This window comes from Paralichthys olivaceus, chromosome 14 (assembly GCF_024713975.1).
Source record: "Paralichthys olivaceus isolate ysfri-2021 chromosome 14, ASM2471397v2, whole genome shotgun sequence".
Lineage (NCBI taxonomy): Eukaryota > Metazoa > Chordata > Actinopteri > Pleuronectiformes > Paralichthyidae > Paralichthys > Paralichthys olivaceus.
The window spans coordinates 5543733-5565977 of record NC_091106.1 but is presented as its reverse complement, the minus strand read 5'-3'; the positions used below and the strand labels follow the sequence as shown (position 1 = coordinate 5565977).

The 22245-nt window shown below is 41.8% G+C and overlaps 1 protein-coding gene across 2 annotated transcripts in view; it reads right to left on the bottom strand.

Annotated features, from left to right (window-relative positions):
- Positions 1-22245, bottom strand: part of LOC109629471 (inositol polyphosphate-5-phosphatase A) — a 145347-nt gene that overhangs the window by 37052 nt on the left and 86050 nt on the right. For both annotated transcript variants that reach the window (XM_020087207.2, XM_020087200.2), the window contains exons 7-9: positions 19577-19629; positions 18384-18503; positions 8393-8477 (exon numbers count right to left, since the gene is read on the bottom strand). In XM_020087207.2, coding sequence (XP_019942766.1) covers positions 8393-8477; positions 18384-18503; positions 19577-19629 — 258 coding nt within the window. The remainder of the gene's footprint in view (positions 1-8392; positions 8478-18383; positions 18504-19576; positions 19630-22245) is intronic.

Sequence of the window (22245 nt, the reverse complement as noted above, 5' to 3'; positions counted from 1 at the left end):
CATAGAAGTCGGACACTATGTGCCAGGCACAAAGAGATCCCTATCCCTCACAGTTTATGCCACATTTGATCTGCACTAAATAATAGCATCTCTGTTAGCTGCTGCTTTTCCTCCTTGTGATTTCAAAGACACGGGTCCATTCTGACTCACAGGAGACGACGAACAATCAATAAGGCAAGAGATAAAGAAAGACTGAGCTGGAAGTCAAATTTGATTATTCATGATTTATAAAGAGATTACATTGTTTAGAAAAAGTACTGGATGAAATAAAAACGACATTGATTCAGTATTGAGCTGACTTGAATTCACTGACTGATGGAAATGTTCACTGATTGGATTTGGAATAATTATGTAGTTTGCATAATCTTGACAACAGCATCAAACAAGACAAAAGAATAATCTCCATTATTTTAAATAAGCTGTAAATAGTTTAAATTGCATTATATGAAAATAAATATAATTTCCTTTTGTCATGAAGCTTCTTGAATCACACAGACAGAAGGATCAGGGACATTTGTCATTATATGATTTTACTGGTATGTTTTTAATACACATGGCTTATATACTGCATATATAACTTTATAAAACAAAAACATTACTGGTGCCAGCTTCTGCAAAGTGAATATTTGCTGGGTTTCTTACATTTTCTATGATGATAAACGTAGTATTTTGGGGTTTCAGACCTCATTCTGGGCTTTGTGAGATTTTAATAGAGATTTTACAGATAAAAAGATGAATCCGTGACTTGTGAAAATATTCATGAGATAGTTTGAAGATAATAATCCTTGTGTTGTGGCTCTGATTTGTTCGGCGGAGTACTAGAACTATATTGAAGAAAAAATTGAATGAGAGATTTTTCGAGAATAAATTTGTAATATTACAGTAAATACATAAACTAATATTTTGAGAAAAATAAACAATATATGTAAGTAAGTAGCAAAGAGAACCCAACTCACCAGGGAGGTTCTTTCTTCTGAATTGATACAGTTTCTTGCGCAATATTTTCAAAATCCTGATACTCATAATAATGTGGTGCTGATGAGCCAAAAGAATTTCATTATTTGTGAAACTTATACTCATGTATAACTTAACAAGATGCTCCACATTCCTTATTTTAATGCAGGTGACAGGCTTGCAAATTGTTGACTTTATTCTTGTAATATTTCCACTTTATTCTTCTAATTGTAAGAATTTATCTTCTCAATATTACCACTTTATTCTATAATGGGACATCAATGTTTTAATATTATTAATTTATTCTTGTAACATTATGATGTTATTCTTGTAATATTAGTTCTCAGTATTGTCAGATAACGAGGAGTAAGAGAGAATTTAACAAATGAAAGACAGAGGGAGGTAATGCACTTTTGAGAGTGAGGGTGAAATAAGGAGCAGTTACTTTTGTTTTTGTTTTTTAATAGCAGTATTTAAGAAATTATAGACTTGGCTTTCAGCAGCAGTCCATTATGCACATCAAACAAAAAACAAATGAGTGTGATAAAAGTGCATCACACCAGTTTCCTCTGATTAACAACAATAAAGCTGTTCTGGGAGAAGGAGTGACAGAGCGGCAGCAACAAGTCTGGAATTAAAAGAGACATCTGAACGTTGGCTCCAGCTGGAGGAGACAGCGGAGGTGAAGGAGCGAGGGGTAACTCAGGCAACATCCCTGACCGGGGCCAACCCCAGGGCCCTGCGAGGCAACCGACCCCCCCTAACCCCGCAGGTCCCGTTAGTGCCAGGCTCTGCGCTCATCCTTGGCTTGGTTTGTCACGCCATCCCACCGTTGGCATGGTGTTCCCAGCTGCCAGTCACAGTGCCCCCCCCCTCCAAGTACACAGGGGCAATAGCATGGCTGGCGCCGGGCTCAAACGGCCTGTTGTTAATGAGCAGCACCAACAGAAGCCATTGCTTGTTCTTCATTTGCCAGCGTTTTAATTATATGGACAGCGCTCCCATCAAAGCTGCATTGCTCAAGTTACGCCCTCATAGCTGAACTCTTCTTTCCTCTGTGACTTCAGAGCTGTATTCATTAGCATTGAAAGCAAACAGAGAGAAGAGAGAGAGAACAGACGCTGTTGTCTAGAGGGAATAGTCTCCCTCTATATCCAGATGGGTTATCTGTGATATAATGGGCCCTCATTGTGATAAATTGGACTCTTCTAGCCAGATAATATGCTTTTATTGTATTGTAAAGAAACGTCTCCATCACAAGCTTCACCTGTGAAGCTGTAAACAGGCCTGGGTCAAACAGTGGGTGTAAAAAACTTTACTTGTCTTTGTGTGGTGCACTAAACAGGGGAGGGGGAGACTGCATCAGGACCATTAAGATAGTGTCAGGTGGGCTGTCTTCCACAGAAAAGTAAATTGATTTAGTGGCTACAAGAAACCATGCAGAGGATTCGTAAATATTGGTGTGGCAAAAGATTCATATACAACCTTCCTAATACGTCCCCTCAGTCTAGCTTGTTTCTCTATGAATTAAGGAGAATAGAAAAAAATATTTTCTCATCATAAACTCCCTTTTTACACCAAATCTGATTAACTACATGAGGGTCTGTGTGTGTAATGTGTGTGTTCATATACATCTGTGACTCTGGGTGTTAATGCATGAGAAGCTGAGGGCAGCCAAGGAGGCTCGCGGTCCCCAGTGTCAGGGGTTCCACAGAACAGAGGCCCAATCAGTGCTGGCCCGCTGGTTAATGGATGGATGGCTCCCAAAATTAATTAGCCTGACTAATGTAGTGTACACTTAATTACACTGGCCACCTTTTGATTTATAGCTGGCCAGATACACACATGCTAGTCAAAGTCAGACTAAAAAGGGAAAACTGTTTAGCCTTTACTGGTGCAAATTATTTACCCAGACTAGGTTCAGCAGCCAGGAACAACGGCCATCAACTATTTGATGAACTGTTGTTGGTTTCTGCAGGTGACATGCACACACAACATGTTTAGTCGTCTTCAATTGTTTAAACTGTGAGGACATGTTCAAATATTGATTAAAAAAGAATGAATGAAAGAAAATCATACTGATCCTAGATAGAAAGTTACTGAAATGTTCTTTTTTTACACACTCCGCCATGAAGGTTTTGTTTTCTACCCTGACCCACGAAAACTACTGAACGGGTTGCCACAAAATGCTATGGATCAAAGAAGCACCCAATAACTTTTTTTTTGTTGCCCCCTTCAGGATCAGGGGCTAGATCTAAATAGTTGTTATCACTTTCTTCTACATTAATAGCGTTTTCAACATTTCCCTTGATTTCTCAGAGAATCATTCATGGATCTTGATGAAAAATCAGGCACATTCGAGAACTGATGTGTGAGAATGATGTGAGTGAATGAAATTTGGTGCAGCTTGATTGTATTCAAGGGGCCTTGGCGGAGGTATCCTCTCCATAGAGTTGATTCTTTTACACTTTTCCTGACTGGTTCAAAGCAGTCCAATTTCTTCAAAAATTTCAAGTTTGGCATCAACAGCTCATTCTGCATATGTACAAAAATAGAGAAGCAATTCATCCAGAGCCTGATGTACACAATTCTACAAAAACATGCAGCAATAAACATATATATAAAAAGAACAATATGATTTTTCCTGTGTATGTAAGGCTAAAAACTGCTTGCTGATATTTCCATCTGCGCTGTCATGGGCATACGCGCTGAGCGACTCCACAGAGTGAAAAATGAATGATCTATCATGTCGTCCTGTCATTACAGAGCATTTTACAGCATTCATTAGGAGTGGGGCTAGTCTGGGGCCCCACCTTTAATTTCATGCTGCTTAAGCGAGAGAAAGGACACAGGACAAAGGAAGGAAGATTGATGCCCAGTCCAGCCCCCCTTGCACTTCCTGCAGACGCAGAAAGGGGGTGCTGCTCTGAACCCCTGTCAAGTCAGCGAGAGGCCAGCGAGCCTAATGAAATCTATCCATGTAGCAGCAGATCAGGCCCAATTAAAGCAGCCCCACGCCGTGTCACGGGGACAGTAGATCAAGTCAGCAATTAACCTTCCCGCTGGCCTCTATCAATCCTTAAATTGGAGCGGGCTGGCCAGCAGCACACAATCTCTGCAGATATTAAATTTACATTCTATTAAGTTTAATTAGGAGGGATTTTAAATATACTGGAAGTCTAGGCACGGAGCCCTGAGTCTGTCATCGATACAGCTGATTCACGGCCACTGGCCACCTCCAGGGACACACACACACTCCCTCACACCTCACACACCATTATACACCTTACATCTCCGTCTTACTAAAGCATGGAACCAAGAAAAGTGTTTGTGTTTGCTGTTGGTGTGAATGGGTCAACAGGGGTGATTTGACCTGGCTTCATGTCACAGATTCTAAAAAGGGAGGCGGCACCTCTCAGCCGTGGTCTAAAGGGCTGAACGTGGTCTCCATAATAAGATTTTTGGGGTGACTACAGGATAACTCATACATGACAGATATTGGCAGCTCCAAAAGATTCACCGTCCTAAATCTTCATGCTCCCACTGAGTTTCTAATCAGTTGTACCTGCAGCAATGTTGTCAAGTGTAAATCTGTGTGTTCCATCACAATGTAAGTGCTCAATTAGGGAAATTATCTGAAATTATGTTAAAAACATCTTTATTTAGAGGAAGTGGGAAATTAAGATGTTATAGAATTGATAATGAATGCCAATAATTATTAATGCTGATTCTTATTGCAGCAGCTACAAACCAGATACTGGGGTGTTACATTTCAGGACAATAATGACAGTCACTGTTAACCAATCTAAGTTGGAGTGGGGATAACACATATTGTGGGATTTGGAGGTTTATAAAATATTTGTGGAAGAGACTACATGACTGGTTATAAAAGAGGGATGGAGTAAGAGAGAGAAAAGACGTGGGAGAGACAAAATGAGCAATTATTTAACTGGAACTTTCTTAATTGAATCATAGAGTTGAGACATTTTTCCAATGGAAGATCAATGAGAACATCCAACCCAGGAAATGACTGCAACATCTGTGAATGTATCCCAATCCCATTACAGCCCTCTATCTCCAAATGTAACATTTTCTGCACTGTAACAATTTAGATCTTTAAGGTGCACATTTGTTCCACATTTTAGAAGATGACCAAATAAATAATAAGATTGCCTGTACCGTACTGTATTTCTGTAGTAATGGATTATGTAGAGAACCTAGTGTGTAACATGTGTTGAATACTTTTTGTGGACTTGTAAACAAAAGGGGTTTAATTTTAGAATAATTCCTTCACACAGATGAACGCTGAGATTCCAACAATCAAAACATGAGAATCAGGTCTAATGTACAAGGTCTGTTTCTAATGTAAGAGGTCTCCAGTCTGGAACAGCATGCACAGCATCTCCAGTCAGTTAATTACTACTGGTTCAAATGGCTGCTTGGACACGATTGCCCGATAAGGGATTAAAAGAAACGGGCAGGCGTCGCATCAGCAAGTGGACTGTGAAGCATCTGATTCTCCAGGCAAAACGTTTCCTTTGAGGTTTCCTGTTTTATCAGCACCGATGCAAAGCATGATCAAGCCAAAGCATGATCAGACCCATGGGAGAGGAAAGACAAGGCTGGTGGGGACTGGACCACCTCCAGGCTGCTCAGCCCTAGCATTAGTCTCCACGTGGCTGTGTCCTTTGTCTGCCAGTCAAAGAGCCGCTGAATGGGGGTCAATTGAAACCAATTCCCTCTGTCGGACACAATTAATGGGGTTGCCCGGGCTGGGCAAAAGGGGGGCTGCCGCAGGCCTTTGGTTACTGATCCTGCCGCACAAGCATGCCAGGAATTTGCCACCTGGAATTTGCCCCTGTGACAATAACAAATCCACCCCCTTCCAAGCCCACCTCCTTCTCTGTACACACATGGATACATCCTAAAATACCCCCTGTCCCATCCACCCACCCACAAGGGAGGATGGGTGACAGGGGAGTGGCTAGTGGTTGTCCAGAGTCTAGTCGCCCACAACGAACCAGAGACAGAGAAGAAGGGAAGTGGTGTAGTGTGCAGCTGTAGATAAATGGACTGGACTACTTTCTGATCCAGTGACTCTCAAAGTGGGGCCTGGGGATCCTTCATGGGAGTTTCATGGTTGTCCCTGATTATCATCAAATCAAAAGGACAAGTCGTTTTTTTGTGATTATTTCATCCACTTAACGCGGCAAACAAATCTATTCGTCAGCACAGCCTTTTTGAGCTCTTTCCTATCAATTGAACTTGGAGCGAGACCAGCGAGGAAAGCGAAAAAATGAGGCTCAGAGAGCGAGAACGAGAGCCGCCCTCTCTCTGTCTGAATCAATCTTCTGATAAGTATGGGCGATCGATCCACCACCAGCCCCATCTACAGTTAAGCACTTCAGTGGATGTGCACTAATTGTCCTGTTGACATTAATTGTCATTAAAGGGCTTAAAACGGCCTCTCGGCTGTGAGTTACATCCTGCACCAAGGTTGCAACCCATTTGTTTATTGGTGATATCACAGCTCCTTCTACCGCACACGCGGGTCACTGTTAAATCAGACAGGTTGGCCGGGGCACAGGACGGGTTTATATGAAGCAGTGCTGCCACTTTAATGGCCCGTTTCTCACAAGATGACATCATTAGTCTTTTCTGTTGTCCCCATCAAATGGTCAGTATGTTTGAAGAACTCATTAAGGTGGAGGGGAAATGTCTAGGTGTATGTGTGTGTGTGTGTGTGTGTGTGTGTGTGTGTGTGTGGTTTATGCCACAGCCCACAGCTCTAACTTCCTGAGGGGAAGTCTAAAAAGCCTAAAGGCCCCCTGCATTGTTGCCACACCCCTGTAAACAGGGTGAATCAATCAGCTTCATTTGGCCTAACAAATTGGTTTGTGTGTGTGTGTGTGTGTGTGTGTGTGTGTGTGTGTGTGTGTGTGTGTGTGTGTGTGTGTGTATTCGCTCCGGATGTAAATAGGGGGCCGAGGTGCATAAGAAAAGAGCTGTGTGGAGGTGAGAGGGGGCAGAGATGGATACATACCGATGCAAGCCTAACACATCCCTGGAAAAGGGGTCGTGACCCACGCTGCACTCAAACAGCATTTCAGAGTGGTCGAGACACAGAGAGGGTGATGACAGCAACTTCGCTCTACAGATCCAAATCATCTCATCTGACTTTGTATGATTGGATGTTTTCCTTTCGTGTAAAATGCCTCCATATTATATTAAACTTTATAGGCAATGAAAACACATTTTTCCTAAGAAACCAATTACCATTTCGTATGATTTATTAAGAATAACACAGTCTTTTATCACAGCAATGTGGATAAGATATGAAGCAGCACTTTACTGATATAAAACCACTGCAGTGACCTAAAATATGGGCCAGGTGACATTCAGTTGCACTTCTGAATAGCCTCAGTGTTTGCACATCTGCTGTTGTGGCTTCTGCACTTGGATTTATTATCTCCAAAGCAACACTGTTCACATGATCAGCGGGTTAATGTGACCCAATTACGGCACCATAATCAAATGTACTGCACAAACGTTGAGGCAATCAATCAATGCCCATGATAGATTTGCTGAGTAAAAACATGTGATGGCCATCCCACTTCAGCCTGGGTATCCTCGAGGGGATGCTGATTCACCACACCTCTAGTGGCCGGATGACTAAACTGCTATAAAGTTTGTTCTTGAGTGCCACACAGAGTGAAGCCCTTCCTAAGTCATTTGAGCAAAACCCTGCCATTCACAAAGCTTTCCCTCCTCTTCCCTTCTCCCATGAATGGGGCCCTGATTGAAATGAACAATGCCCACACCTTGAACAGGCCCACTGATTCGAGGGCCATTGTGCTGGAGAGGAGGGAGAGGATCGGCCAACAAGTGGCTCTCCCACTCTCTTATCATAGGACTCCACTGTCTGTGGTGGGCCCTTTATTAATTGTTGTGCCACTAACCCCCCCACACACCCATCGCGTCACGGAGAATGCTGAATGACTGCGCTACCTTGGCTTTCACTGGCCTCATTTGCACCAAGAGAAGGAGGAGGAGAAGAAGGAAGAAAGAGGGGAGGGAGGGAGCAGGAGAGGAAGGGAGAGAGAAAGAGCAGTGAATGGCACCATAACATAACAATGCACTTGGAGGCTCAGTTGGCAAACACAGCTGGGCCAGCCACAGTGAAGCATTTAATGAGTCATAACTCTAAAGAGACAGGGGGCTACTAAAACCACTTTTACTATATTGCAGTTTCTCTCGAATACACACAAACACAAGCACATTTTCACTTTATATCACTTTGAGTTTGATGGCAGTCAAATGCACATGTATATAATATATTACCATACAGTTGTGCACACATTTTCAGCATATTGCACACATAATCTGTATAATTAGCCTTCCATCTGAAATTCATCAGAAATAAAACAAAACCACTCACCTCAATAACCTGCTTAGAGTCCAACCTGAAGTTGAAGTCCCCAAAGACAAAATTTGGCACCTTTTCAAACCGCTGGTCTGTGATCCTGCAAAACATCACAACCACTCGTCAGTGACAAGTTTTAAACAATCATCGCTGTGTTGGGTTCTGGCACAAAACACACCATGACCCTAATGATCCCAAATCATTAGCATTGATGATAAATAACAGAGAAGATCATCTTGGCAAACATCACCATGAGCTGTCAAAGACTTTTTTTTGCAAGCTGCCATGATCCCCCTGACCTCAGGGTATTTAATTCACGAGGACCACAGCACCACCTAGTGGCCTTAATACTTTGATTAGAGGCTCTTCACCTTTGCAGAGCTGTTTGACAGCTGTCTTGGCACCAACACAATGTTTGGGTACAATAGTTTTACACCATTCATGATTTATAACAGTACAAAGGGTATGGATGCAATAATGGAACAGATAGAGACAGTGAAAGAAACATGTAACATGAAATATTTATTTACAGGAAATACACAAGGCCTATGAAGATGATTTACAGGTTTATAGTTTAACAGGATATATTTGAACAGAATCCAATCCTGAAAATACATTTTGGGCAAATGGTCAGGAGTGATCCTGTCGCCCTCAAAAAAAGTATGTATTGAACCAAGCTTCCCATAAAAAAAACAAATTAATAATTCAAACAGCACTGGGATGGCCGGTCGCAGCACCCATATCATCCCTGTACCATGAGTTCATTTTTTGGGATTTGTCTGCTTCACGGCTTATGTTTCTCACCTCAACATTTAGTTCAAATTCTCTGCTGACACGATTCAAACAAACATTCTGATAATGTCCTTTGATATGATCCTTCAGATTTGCTTTTCAAAAAAAAAGAGCGAAGCAGCACAACATCCTCTAGCTCTCTGGATTCATTCGTGGGCTTCTGGGTTTAGTCCGCCAATCAGAAACACACTTTAAGAGCTTGAAAGTCGCAATCTACCCCTGCTGCCACAGGCTCGCCCTCAGCAGGCCTGTAACTGAAGTGACTCCTGCTCTTTTGATGCCTCTTAAGGGTCTTTAAATCCAGCACATTTTATCGTCTCTTGTCTTGCAAATGTTTTTAATACAGTGAATGCATTGCTTTTTAAGCCCGACAGTGTCAAAGGATTCACAGAGTATTGATCCCCTCTGTCATGAACTACTTCCAAATCTCCGGAACCTCGCCACAGCGCCAGCATCCAAGTGCTTAAAAAAAACACACCTAAGCGACATATAATTAACTCCTTTGCCTCATCACTTTCTTAAAAGTGGCTCTTCTACAGAGCAGAGATAGGAAATTAAGGTGGACGTAGCACAGCCTCTTAATTAATGATTCAGGATGCTTGGCTCGCTATCTCCACTAATCGTGCAGATAAATCTCACCGTGGACTTCCCAGGCCCAGATAACAATATATTTATGGGGCTGTAAAGAGAGAAGAAGCTCCTTCTTAGTGGTGAGTCTCGGCTCTGGCCGGCCGCCGTAAAGCATGACCATTTCTTCTCTAGGAGGCAGGGAGAAGGAACGGCACGGAGGCGAAGGTGACTGGAGTAAGAGAACGGAGCTATTATATTAAATGGAGAGTATGTCATTTTGACATTGTTTTATATTAAAGAGAAACTGGATCGCCTTTCTATTCCGTGGATTTTTCAACAGGGGTCACCATGGAGATGAGGGCAGCATGATCTAGACTTGCATTTCCAAAATAAACAGTACATCTTTGCCATTTGAAACATGATTTAAATGACTTATTATTTGCAGATTAACTATATAAATGTATTGACTTTTTGTTAAAGCTCTACTATAGATTGAGGGCAGTCGTGTCAAACATTTTTGGCAGAGAAAATGGTTGTTAAAGTGACAGGATCTGAAGAAGAAAACAGAATCACATTGAGGGGCAGAACAGAAGTGATGAGGTGCAAGAGAAATGTTGATCCACTCCAAAACTTGCTGGTGTGTCTATGGGTGATTAAATTACATGTGCAGCTAGTTACATTTACTCTATATGGACCGGCAATGACCCTCAGGCTACACAGATGCATTAGATATCACTTGTCGATATCTATTAAACCTTTATCGCAGCTTGAATAGTTAACTTCAGCACAGTTTTTCAGTAATAAGCCCAATCATTTTCCATTTTCAGATATGAACTCCACAGACTGTCCAAACACTCTCTTGAGTTTACATGTGAACAAAGCAGCAGGGGACGCTCCCTTCAGAAGTGTCCACAACTATACAGAAATCTCCGGAGCATCCAGATTAGGTGTGGTGCAGCATGCAGGAGGCTGGATGTTACAGAGATCACATGTTTTGGTTTACAGCAAATTGACACCAGCATCAGTTCTTATCACAAAATCTTGTTCTTTCCACGTTAAAATCTTTGTCGGTGTCTTCTACGCGTATGACTTTTTCATCCTGATATTTGTATTCTTTTTGCATTTACAGTTTGCAACCAGTGTGTGTTAGACACATCATCAACACATCCACTGGATGAATCCTGCAGATGATCACCTGTTGTGTTCTTACACGGGCTCACTTGGAACATTCTCTATTTTTTTTCCTCAGGGAAGTGGCAGGAGAAAACTCCAGAGGATGTCCAATGCAGCTGATCTGATATTTGCGATCTCACGTACAGATAATTCCAGGTGAGTTTATTTCAGGTCAGGTCAGACGACGCCAGCTGGATGAAGGTCTTTCATACGTGGTCCAGGATGTATTGATACTCACAACATTAAGACAATGTGGCCACACGCGTCTCAATCAGACCGTCTCCGAAAGTGTTCTGAGTCATTGAATCTCAGGACGCATTGAGGACACATTTGGGTGCATTCAGACCTGAACTTAGCTCTGACATCTGTGGTCAGATCACTCAGGATGGATGTGAATATCATGTCTGAACGGGGTCAACAAATAAGGACAATGTGTCGTCTTTCTTAACAAATGTGGTTCAATTAGAGCACTTTGTTTTTCAAGTTGTTTACAATGTTTCCTCAAAATGAAGAGCTATCGATGATTCAGCCAAAGACTGACTCACTGCATACCACAATGGTTAAAATTATTACACTAAATTAAAGTCTACCACTGATCACAGCCTAATAAAGTCTGTTTGTGTGCGGGTTCCTTAATACTCTCAAACTGTGACTGATGTCATTAATGACTTCACATTCTGGTGCTAAGAGACTTGGCTCTATTTAAACAGGGTTAGTGGCCAGTTTATCCTGTTGGCCTGAATGCAGAGCAGTAAAAATCGCTGCACATGCACGTCAGTGCAGTTGTTATAGGCGTGGGAACTTGTGTATCCCTTGAGCTAACAGAGAATTTAACACGTCTGCCATTATGAGTGTAGAATAAAAAACAAAAGTAAATTGAACAAGGTGCGACTTCGTTTAACTTTCTTGCAATCTGTGCCAATCAAACAATGACACGAGAAAGATAAAGAGAAGAGTGTGGAAGTGCAAAGAAAAGAGTGGTTGAAATGTGCGACAGGGAGTAAGTGAGTGTATGGGTGTTTCTCCAGAGCCTGGAGGTCTTTCTCCTCTACGTCCTGTAGCTTTATCCCACTAACAGCCATGTCTAATACCCGCAGCCTGGCTGTTTTGTCTGCTGCTCCAAGGTATCAGCCACAGGTCAAAAGGTAACAATGTGTTTACACGATCATTTCCTAAAGCACTCATGGTGACCCGCTGGTGTGAAAGTTGACTTTTTCCTTGGCCTTTGTGGGGGGAAGCGAAGAATTGCAACATTACTTACAGCTACTGGGATTGAAAAGGGGTCTGAGGGTGGGGGGTCCCAAGCTTGGGGGGCCCCCCCCGCTCGACTGACCCTCACCCTCGGAGGGGGCCCCCATTAGCCTCGTCATCACAGTTCATTCAAGCAAACTGTTACAGTGTCAGTGACATTCTCCCACAAAGACGCACTCCTTTACACAGTCTATAAACGTGCTTTCTCCTGGACAATTCATCGCGTAGTGACACCCCTGAAAGAGGCTCCTCACAAGGGCCGTTCTCACTGAGGTTTGGGCTGGGGCCTTCAGTAGGCCTTCCTAGGGGCCACACAAAGACAGGGGTCAGACACTAATTTATAACACGGTCCCCAGCTTTGCTCCCAGGCTCCTTAAACCACCAGCACAAAGCAACCACAGCACATTCTCTCTCATTGGGATCCTACGTCTCTCCCACACACACACACACTGTCATAGAAGTGAAAAAACACTGAAAATATTCTTTCACCAAAGAAACTGACAGCATCTAAGTTTAACAGATAACACTCATGTATAGCTCAATAATTCCTGCCTGCTTTTAAACCTTTCTCCTTAGCACCAGCCTCAATCCCTCACTGACTCCACAGCAGATTATTCGCTGTGACTGACAGCTAAACTGAGCCGTAATAGACAGTCTATATGGGATTATGAGGGTGCAATTGGGGGCCATGTCATGATTATATTGACAAGATGACTTACCATAAGTTGGCCAGTCAGATTCGACTTTGCACACAATAGCTGGACTGAGCGCAGCCATCCATTGTAAGTAAATGTTGAGAATCTGGGAGAATGTTAACATTGTGAAGAATGTGCTGGGTGACGTCTTTTTGAATAGGCTCTGACAGGACCTTTGACACTGCAGGACAGGCTTCCCCTCGTCCCCCTGTTAGCTCCTCTGTAACGCCCATCCCGACAAGAGCAACCACACACAGAAAGATGCGGTGCTGAGGGGGTGCAAGGATGCTGCAGCGGTCACACAGAGGTTAACGAATAAGACGGCGCGAACTAACAGCACTGTCAACATATAGACAAGATGGGGCTGATGTCTTTTAGGAAAAGTGAAGATGGCTTATGGGATAATGTTTGGAGTGGAAAGAAAGTATTTTTGCTGAATCTTTGCTGAAAGAACTTTTGTCGGTCTGGATTGGTGTTTCCAAAAGCACCAGGTTCCATGATTCATTGGCTTTGGTCATTTGATCACTTACAAATCTGTGAGAGACTTTGCATCACTACAATATAAAATCACCTGGATTTTGCACTATTGCATAACTCCAGCCAATTCAGTGTCTAGTTATAACATATTTATTTTTTAATAGGTATAATAATTATATGATGGTAATATGGTGCTTTTTCCCCTGAAAATGGAAAATGCATCAATATGAAATATCAAAATTACGTGTGTCCCATCAAATTCCCACAAACTGAAACCTGGGGTTTAGTTGTTTCAGTACTTTAAGTAATAGGTGGGAACGTGGACTCAGCATTTTTTTTTTTGCTCTGAGGCTCCTAACTGATAAAATGCAGGAGCTATTTATAACTAAGTGTATAAACAACAAATATCAAAATCTGTCGTCTTGGGAATCATGGGAAACACTCCACTTAATTACTTCAGTTGTTTTCATTGATACTGTATCATTCAAGTTGGATACAATACTGTAGACATAACATTTATTTTTAACTGTAAAGTTTCAATTCTGGCATTGCTGCAACAATAAATTCAAAGTGTGGGAAAATAAGATCTTTTCAGATCTGTCCTTATCCTTGCTGTGTGTGTGTGTGTGTGTGTGTGTGTGTGTGTGTGTGTGTGTGTGTGTGTGTGTGTGTGTGTGCTTGCGATGAAAAACAGGTCAGCTTTGAGCAGAGAGACACGGGGGAAGATTAACCTCTGCTCCTGAAGGCCTCCCAGGGTGAGAAGGCAGCTCAAAATCACAGTGACACCACACAGACACACACACACATACAAACAAACACACAGTCACCTGTACAGGCACACACACACACACACACACACACACACACGCACACACGACAATAATACTGTACCTGACCTACGTACCTACTTTCTGTTTCTTTAGATACCAGATATAAACAAATCAGGGAAAAATTGACCTATGACATGGACACTGTATTAGAAAATGTGATTATCTGTCATAGAGTGTACGCTTGCACGTACACACACAAACACACAGTCTCTTTAATAAATTCATTCAGGCTTTATGGAGGATCTGCGTGTGATTATCCAGTCCTCCCTCTTGCAGCTCAACATGTCTATTGGCTGGAAACTCTGTGGCCTTTCTCTCCTCTTTCAGCCTGTTGTTCTGGGAAAAGCCTAAAGGGAAACATTTAGATTGGAGGGGTCTTTGAGACGCTCTGACAGTTGACTGATGACCGTCCATAAAATGACAAAGCATCGCTGTGTGGTGGCCAGTGCGGCCCACTGCCTCCCCATGGGAAACTAATTGCTTTGAATTGTTAACGGCAACATTATTTTTCTGCCAATCATTGCTTTTCAATGCCCCGAAAATGAGCATGAAACAAGTCTTTTCAGCGAACAAAACAGTTAAATGTCCCCAATGTTGATCAAATTAACTTCAGCACTGTGACAATGGACTATATTTGTGTGAAAATAATGGCACGTCACAAAGGACGCCTTTATGCCAGGATTTCACAGTTGTAATGTAAAACTGTTCTCCCCTGAACCGGACCAGCCACTCTGAATGGGAGTTTAAAAAAAGAAACAAACGCCAATGCACAAAAGGGATTTTTGTCGAGGAAGAGGAGAAAAACCTGTTGATTTTATCTCATGCTATCATTTCATGGGCTCATTTAGCAGCCATGTTTTTCATACTCTAGAGAGGCCAGGGGATTTCAGCATCACTTAAATTTCATCAGCTGTAATCAGCAAAAAAGCATAATTAATAACTACATACACATTTCTAGCATTTTGTCAATTTGTCCCAATTTGTGTTAAATACTTTATTCCTTAAATGTAACTACACGCCCAGCTAAATATTTTTAAAAGCATGAATCAAAATATGTAGTTTTTTCTTTACATTGTCCACACAAAATCTATTGCATCTTGACATTATACAACAATGATTTCCATACATCAAGGCATAGCTGAGTCAACAAGGTAAATAATGCTTGATGCAGCCTGGAGCAGATACGTGTATTTTCAAAGGACAGGAAAACAAGCAGGGGATGCATTTCAAGCAGAGCCCTGGTTTGCTCTCATGGAAGTGGGCCACACATCAGCACAGGCTATAGAGCAGTGCTTTTTTGATGTGACTCAATAGTGAGGTCTGGCTGGCTAAACGCTGTTCCTTCTCAGCATTGTTCCCCAGAGGCCTTGAAGCACTTTGGAGATAAACACCGTTTAGCAGTTAAAAGGGCCACAGAGGAAAAGGCTTATCAGATGTGTTCTCAATGGGCTGCAAGCTGCATTATTAGGCCTGGGCCCCAGATAAGATGGTGGCTGAAGTTTGATGCGCGGCAGCAGAGCTCTGTCCCCACCACTGCTGTGTGATCAGCTCCTGTGCCGGCTGCCTCAAGGATCTCAGCTGGCGGTGTGTTCAACAGCACCCCTCCCCTCCTCTCCCATTTCGCAATGAGAGATTAGAGCTCAGAGAGGGAGAGAGGAGAGAGAAGAAGGAAGAGGGGGGTTTGGCTTTAGATATTCCCCCTGTCCCTTTTCCTGCTCTGTTTTCTGGGGGTAGGAGTCAGAGTTAGGACAATGGTCAAAAAGATGGTTCCCAACCAGCCGCTGAATGGGAACACTGTTGGTGGTAGCGCTTCATTCAAAGCCCGGCCCGGGCACATTGTCCTCCCAGATCGGCAGAGGAGAATGGAGTTTGCTGGTGGCTGCCAAAAGGTTAGCAGCCTCTGTGAAAGGACCGACCCATTATTCACTGCCCTTTACAGAGCCCAAGCACCCTTTGTGCTCCTCCTCCCTCTCCTCTGCACCGCCAGCTTTTTCTCACTTCGGTGCTCCGGATCTGCACCCGGCAGTTTCCCCCAAAGTGAGCGACTGAGGCGCGATGCCCCCACCATCCCACCCCTGTGCCCCTAGCAAGGAATACCAGGGTAGCCAGAGCATATAACGACCTCCCCACCACCACCTTGCCTCACACCACTTACCCCTCTCATCCCCACCCCTGTCAAAAAGGAACCTTTAAATGATATGGCCCAGAAGTAACAGCAAGTTTACCATTCCAACACAATGGGAGTGAGGGAGAGGGAGCATGGAAACTGCCAGTCAGGCATCACAATTTCGATTCAATCCCCTTAGCCACCCAATGAGAACTGGGAGACTCTGCCATTAGGTGGGAACCTTTGAAAATAAATCAACTTACAAAAGCATGATGAAAGAAGAGGAAACACATTGATAACACTTAAATGTAAGTAACAACAGTGGTCCTTTTCAAACTTCACGATGCCAGTAAATCCAGGTAAGTTACAACGTAATAAAAATTGCAAAAGCTGCCATATTCTCAAAACACTCCCACTTCCCTGTCCATTAAAGGCAGACCATTCTTTCATCAAATCAAGACTGAAGCGCAGGTAAAATATGACCTCGCTGAAGAGAAGTGCCTCATAATTCATGTACATCAGATGGCCTTGAGATAATGTATGCCACCCATATGCATGTAGTTATTCAAAGCTGCGGCAGAGGAGCCACTCATGCATTCTGATGCTATTTGAATGGGAGGTCACCTGCTGGGAGGCTGGTACTCAGCTCTTATTCAGTGTTAGTATGGCCAGGTAGGGAGCAGGGGTTGCACCATGTACTCTATCATTCTGCTCCACTGCAAATGGATATCCCATAAATCACATTACCATGGCCTATGAATGGATAACCTGGCTTGTTAAAGCCTGTATAAAGGCAGTACTTTAGTCTGTGCACAGTGAAGAAATCTTTACCATTACTATTACAATACCTACTCCTACCAACACCAAATGTGTCCTAAGGGTTTATCCTCTTGGGAGCTCAAATGTGCAGATATGCTTTATAGATATACATTATAGATACATAAATACCTTATAGATAACAATAAATCTAGAATTGAATTGGTAAATACTGGCCAATTTGTCCGTGCTACAGGAATGTCAAGGTTCATCATCTATGGAATATGAATACCTGGAGCAAATTTAATTGATATCTGAATACATTTTTAATATCCAATGTCGAAAGCTAAAAACAGACTTGAGGGCTGAACACTGTTCTAAATGGAAATGATTCCTTCTCAAGTGAGCATGACGTTTTAGCAAATGTAAAATTTTTTTAGTTGACTTCTTGAGAACCAAATCTTTTAATATATAGTGGGACAAGACTTAAGTTAAAAAAATTATCTTAAGGGGCCCTGGCCAATTTCACGTAAATGTTTCTACTATTTTTAGAGATATCGTTCTCTGGACCGAAGTGCAATAGACAGACTTGTAGCTGAACAACCTAAGAATACTTGCATCCTTTCATGCTTGCCAGTGGGACAAAAACGAGGATTACGCCACAAAAAAAGAAAAGTTGGAAAGTAAGAAGGAGTTAGAGGGAGGGACAGAAAAAGAACAGATAAAAGAGACTTGGGAGTTCACAGACCGTGTAGTTAGTAAGACCCCCCTACTTCTGCAGACAGATGTAATCCTACTGGTCTAGCCTTGAATCCCATCCAAACCTCTGGTGTCCCTGTGCTGGTTCGTCTTGCTCCTCAATTAACATATAAATGTTTTTATAATGTGACGAGTACCTGACACCTTTTTGTTATTATGTAATTTATATTCTTAACATTTAAAATATTTTATATTGAAGATTTTTTCCAAATCACTTTAAAATATTAGTCCTGGTGTTATTTGTTAATATGATTTTCCCAGACGAAGATGAGATCTTTTCTTTTACAGCTGCAGATATTAATTAAATACTAAAACTAAGTCGACAATACTCTCTGCTGTTCAATAACCGATAGAAATGTTTAACTTCCAAATATAATAACAAGATTCTACATGTTATCTGAAAAAAACTATAAGGCTTCCTACTGAATTTAATTTGACATTTTAAACAAAGAATGAGTTCAACAAACACTGAAAACTGCATCTTCATGGTCAGATCTCAATGATGTTTGCAGGAAACTTCCCTTGATCTCATTCTGGCAACAGTAGGGAGATGAGAACATACGAGCAACAAGCTTAGTGTTTGGTGTGTACAGTACCTGTCTAAAACGTAGGCCAAGGCCTTCTGCCTGGTCCCAGAGTAGACAGAAGGGCTTTTCTCCCAGGCCACCAAGTTGGAAGCATCGTGGAAAAGGTGGATGTTGACCAGATCAAAGGCACTGGGATCAAAGAGCACATTATGAGTGAGCTGCTTATCCCAGAACATCATACATACTAAATGGCATTAAACATCTGAGGCTTAATTACAAGTGGCAAAAAGAAAATGTACTTTCTTAACATTACTTAAATATAATTATCTGCCCTGACACGTTAAAATATTATCCATTGAATAACCAGGATGAAACTAAACGTGAAAAGACTCTGTAACCACTTCTTAACCCAGGCCTTTGCACAGCATACACCACTGCAAACATTAATCTGCTTTCTTTTAGTTTGTCCTGTCAGGGGAAAGCAAGATAGCTCAATGTACAGTGATGAACACTGCCCTGCTGATCCTATCAATCTGGGGTATTTTGTTAGCATCGTGTTCAGCAGCGGGACCCGGAGGAATTGGTCTTATCTCGAGGGGTTTATTCTTCACTGACATCCTGAACAAATGAATACATGCATGGTCTTCGCTATCTCTGTCCATCCCATCTCTGATCTGATCTCTCTATTCTTCACCAGCCTATCTCTCTCTCTCTCTGCTGCTCTTGTCAAACGTCATGCCCCTATTAAATGCTTACCGTTTCAGCTCTTTAGTTCTCATGTCATCCCTCTATTAGATTACTATACCCGTCTTCCACCCCTCAGTCACCTTCCCCCCATCCAATCCCCTGCGCTGCACACTGGAAGCCAGCGTTTGTATTCACCCCATACAGGTTCAATGGCATGTAATGTTTTTTGTCATCTGTCATATGCAACTGCTTGACTAACACGATTATGTGTAATCAAATCCCTCCTTGCTTCTGTGGCACACTGTCCTGAGAGGATTCAGCTGTGCAACTCGCTTTTTCTGTCTGTACTGCCTATGATAAACACACACACACACACACACACACACACACACACACACACACACACACACACACACAGACACGCACACAGGCACACAGGCACACACACACACTGCAGATATGACTCACATGGTTAGATCTTCATCTCTAATCACAATGATACAGTTGTAATGATTCAAGGTTGAACAGAGACGAGGATGGAAGTGTCATTGAAGGGACTTATTAATAAAACTCACCAGTCAGCCAGGGCCCATCGAGTTCTGATGAATCCCTTTCTGGACCACTTGCACTGCAGAACACATAGAGACTCAATTTAGCATGACAATGGTGGAGTTTGACATTACCGAGGTTTCAGTTGTCATCAAGAGGCAAATTAAAGCAACAATGTCAAATGATTTATGGAAGAATAGTAACAATGTCATGCCTGAGAGCACAATTTACCATTTTACATGTTTTAACAATACTAACTATTTAATTCAATTTTGATCAAACATATTATAAAAGATTTCTGGTGGATTGATACAGGTTAATAATAATGGTGTTTGGGAAAATAAGTAATAGGATACCAAGTGGGTAAGTACATTTATTCAAGTACTGTACTTAAGTACTTTATTTAAACAGGTCAAACTGGTGTTTTTTTTATACTTCTACTACATCAAATTTCAGAGGGGATAATTGTTTTTTTTTTTTTTTTTATTTCGCTACAAATTTAGAATAGCTGACATCTAAATTGGCAAATTGCTGTACACATTGAATGTTGTTTACTCAGGTAAAACATATATAAATAAGAGAGCAATGATTCTATATGAAAACACAATGCTGTGTAAAATATTTCAAATATTGATCGTAATATATAAACTACATAATCATATTAATCTCACACTTTCTACAAAAGCACAAGTGAAGTACAGGATATGAACACATTTTACTCCACTTAAGATAAGTCAATCAGTTTTTCCAATATTTTCTGACATTTTATAGTCCAAAACGATTACTGCTGAGTCAGGAAATTAATCAATATTGAAAACAATCATTAGTTACACTTGTAGAATACACTTGATTGAAATGATGTAGGCATTCTGAATGGGCAGGAAGCCCACACTTAAAACCCAGCTGACAGACACGTATCCACACATCTCCTGGACAGATGCTTTGCAACATGTGTAATGAATAATAGATAAGAGATTGAATATAGAGCGGCGGCCAGGGAGCAGCCATGAGGTGTGACCACCACAAACATGACTGTGCATATATTGCATGCATGTAACATAATAAACATAATATTTCTCACAGTAAAATGAAATACAACACAATATGAATAGGCTCAATACAGAATTCAGCTTGAAAGTTATAGAATATATAAAAAGCATACAGCTCAGTGTTGACATGTCATATGCAGCTGCTTGATCAGATCCCACCAGCCTCGAGTTAACTATCCAATCACAAGTCCAAAGATCTTCCTCAAACAGCACATGATTCACCATGAAGCTGGTTATTAAATGAAAGACAAATTGATGTTGTGAGTGTTCTCATTCTGAATAGATAAATACGTCTTCTTCCCTCAGCCTCCTTCTTTTTCTGTCCATCTCCCCCTGATACTCCTGATGGGGAGTTAACTGCACTGATGGATAAACTAATTACCGGCCAGGTCACATAATTACAAATTGACTAATTTTATTTAGAGAAAAAAACTCATATGCAAATTAAAGGGCTAAGAGGTATTTGATTACGGCTCACATCCTTCAATCTGCATTAGTACAAGATTAACTGTATCAAATTGAATTACATTAGCATACTTGAATTAATCCATACTGCCTCAGCAGGATGTATGGGCCCAATTATAACTCGCTGTCCCAATATTATGACTTGAAATGGAGCAAATGGAATTAGATCTTAGATTAGATGTTTCACTTGGAAAAATGTTTTTTTAAACTAACTAAACATATTGGAAAGATAAACACAAGCAATGAGGACGGACCAACTACATTCATGATCACATTCATGATCACATTCATGTGTTCACATACACAATATGTACAGGTTACGCTTTCTAAAATGGAAAAAGCCTTTAATGCGTTTGTTGGAATAAGTTGAAGAGAGAAAGTCTTGCAGCATGGAGGATGAGGAGGGAGAAGATGAAGAGCGAGCGTTAAGGGGGGTTCAGGACCTGCTCAATGCACATACAAGCTCTGACTGCAGCCAGAGACGTTTAATCTCGATTTAATTTAAAGAGCCATTAACTACAATCACAGCATTAAAATCCATCACTTCCTTGACACCCAGCCCCAGATTGCCCCATTTCCTCCACGTATGACTGATTGACCCCCCCCCTGCTCCTGCTTCATCGCATGCTTATAAACACGCTCTCTCTCACACACACACACACACACACACACACACACACACACACACACACACGGTTACCACGTATGTGAACATCGCAGCGGAGTGGAACAAGCATCTTCATACTACGAAGTTTAAAAAAATCCTTCTGCTATCTAGTTTTACCCAATTTGAGTGCTTTTATTTTGTAATAGCAGTCCAATAAAGATGATTAACTCGCACAATCAATCAAAGTGACAAAGAAGAGAAGTGTCCCTCTCTCCTGGTTGACATGATGACATCATGATTTGGTCGCAGCAGCTGATATTGCAGCAGATTTGATGACACAGATGCTGTCCGGCCCAATTTAATCTCCTGCAAAAACATCATCATCACCCCTTCCTGCCCCCGTCAAAACACACACACACACACACACACACACACACACTGCATCTTAAAAAATAGTACAAATTTAGCCACTTTGCTCCTCGATATGCTACGTTGGTGATATTTTGAAAAGAAGATGTCACTGGATGAAATGGATAGTGGCTTGTAATGATATCATATATCAGGTTCGGGGGCT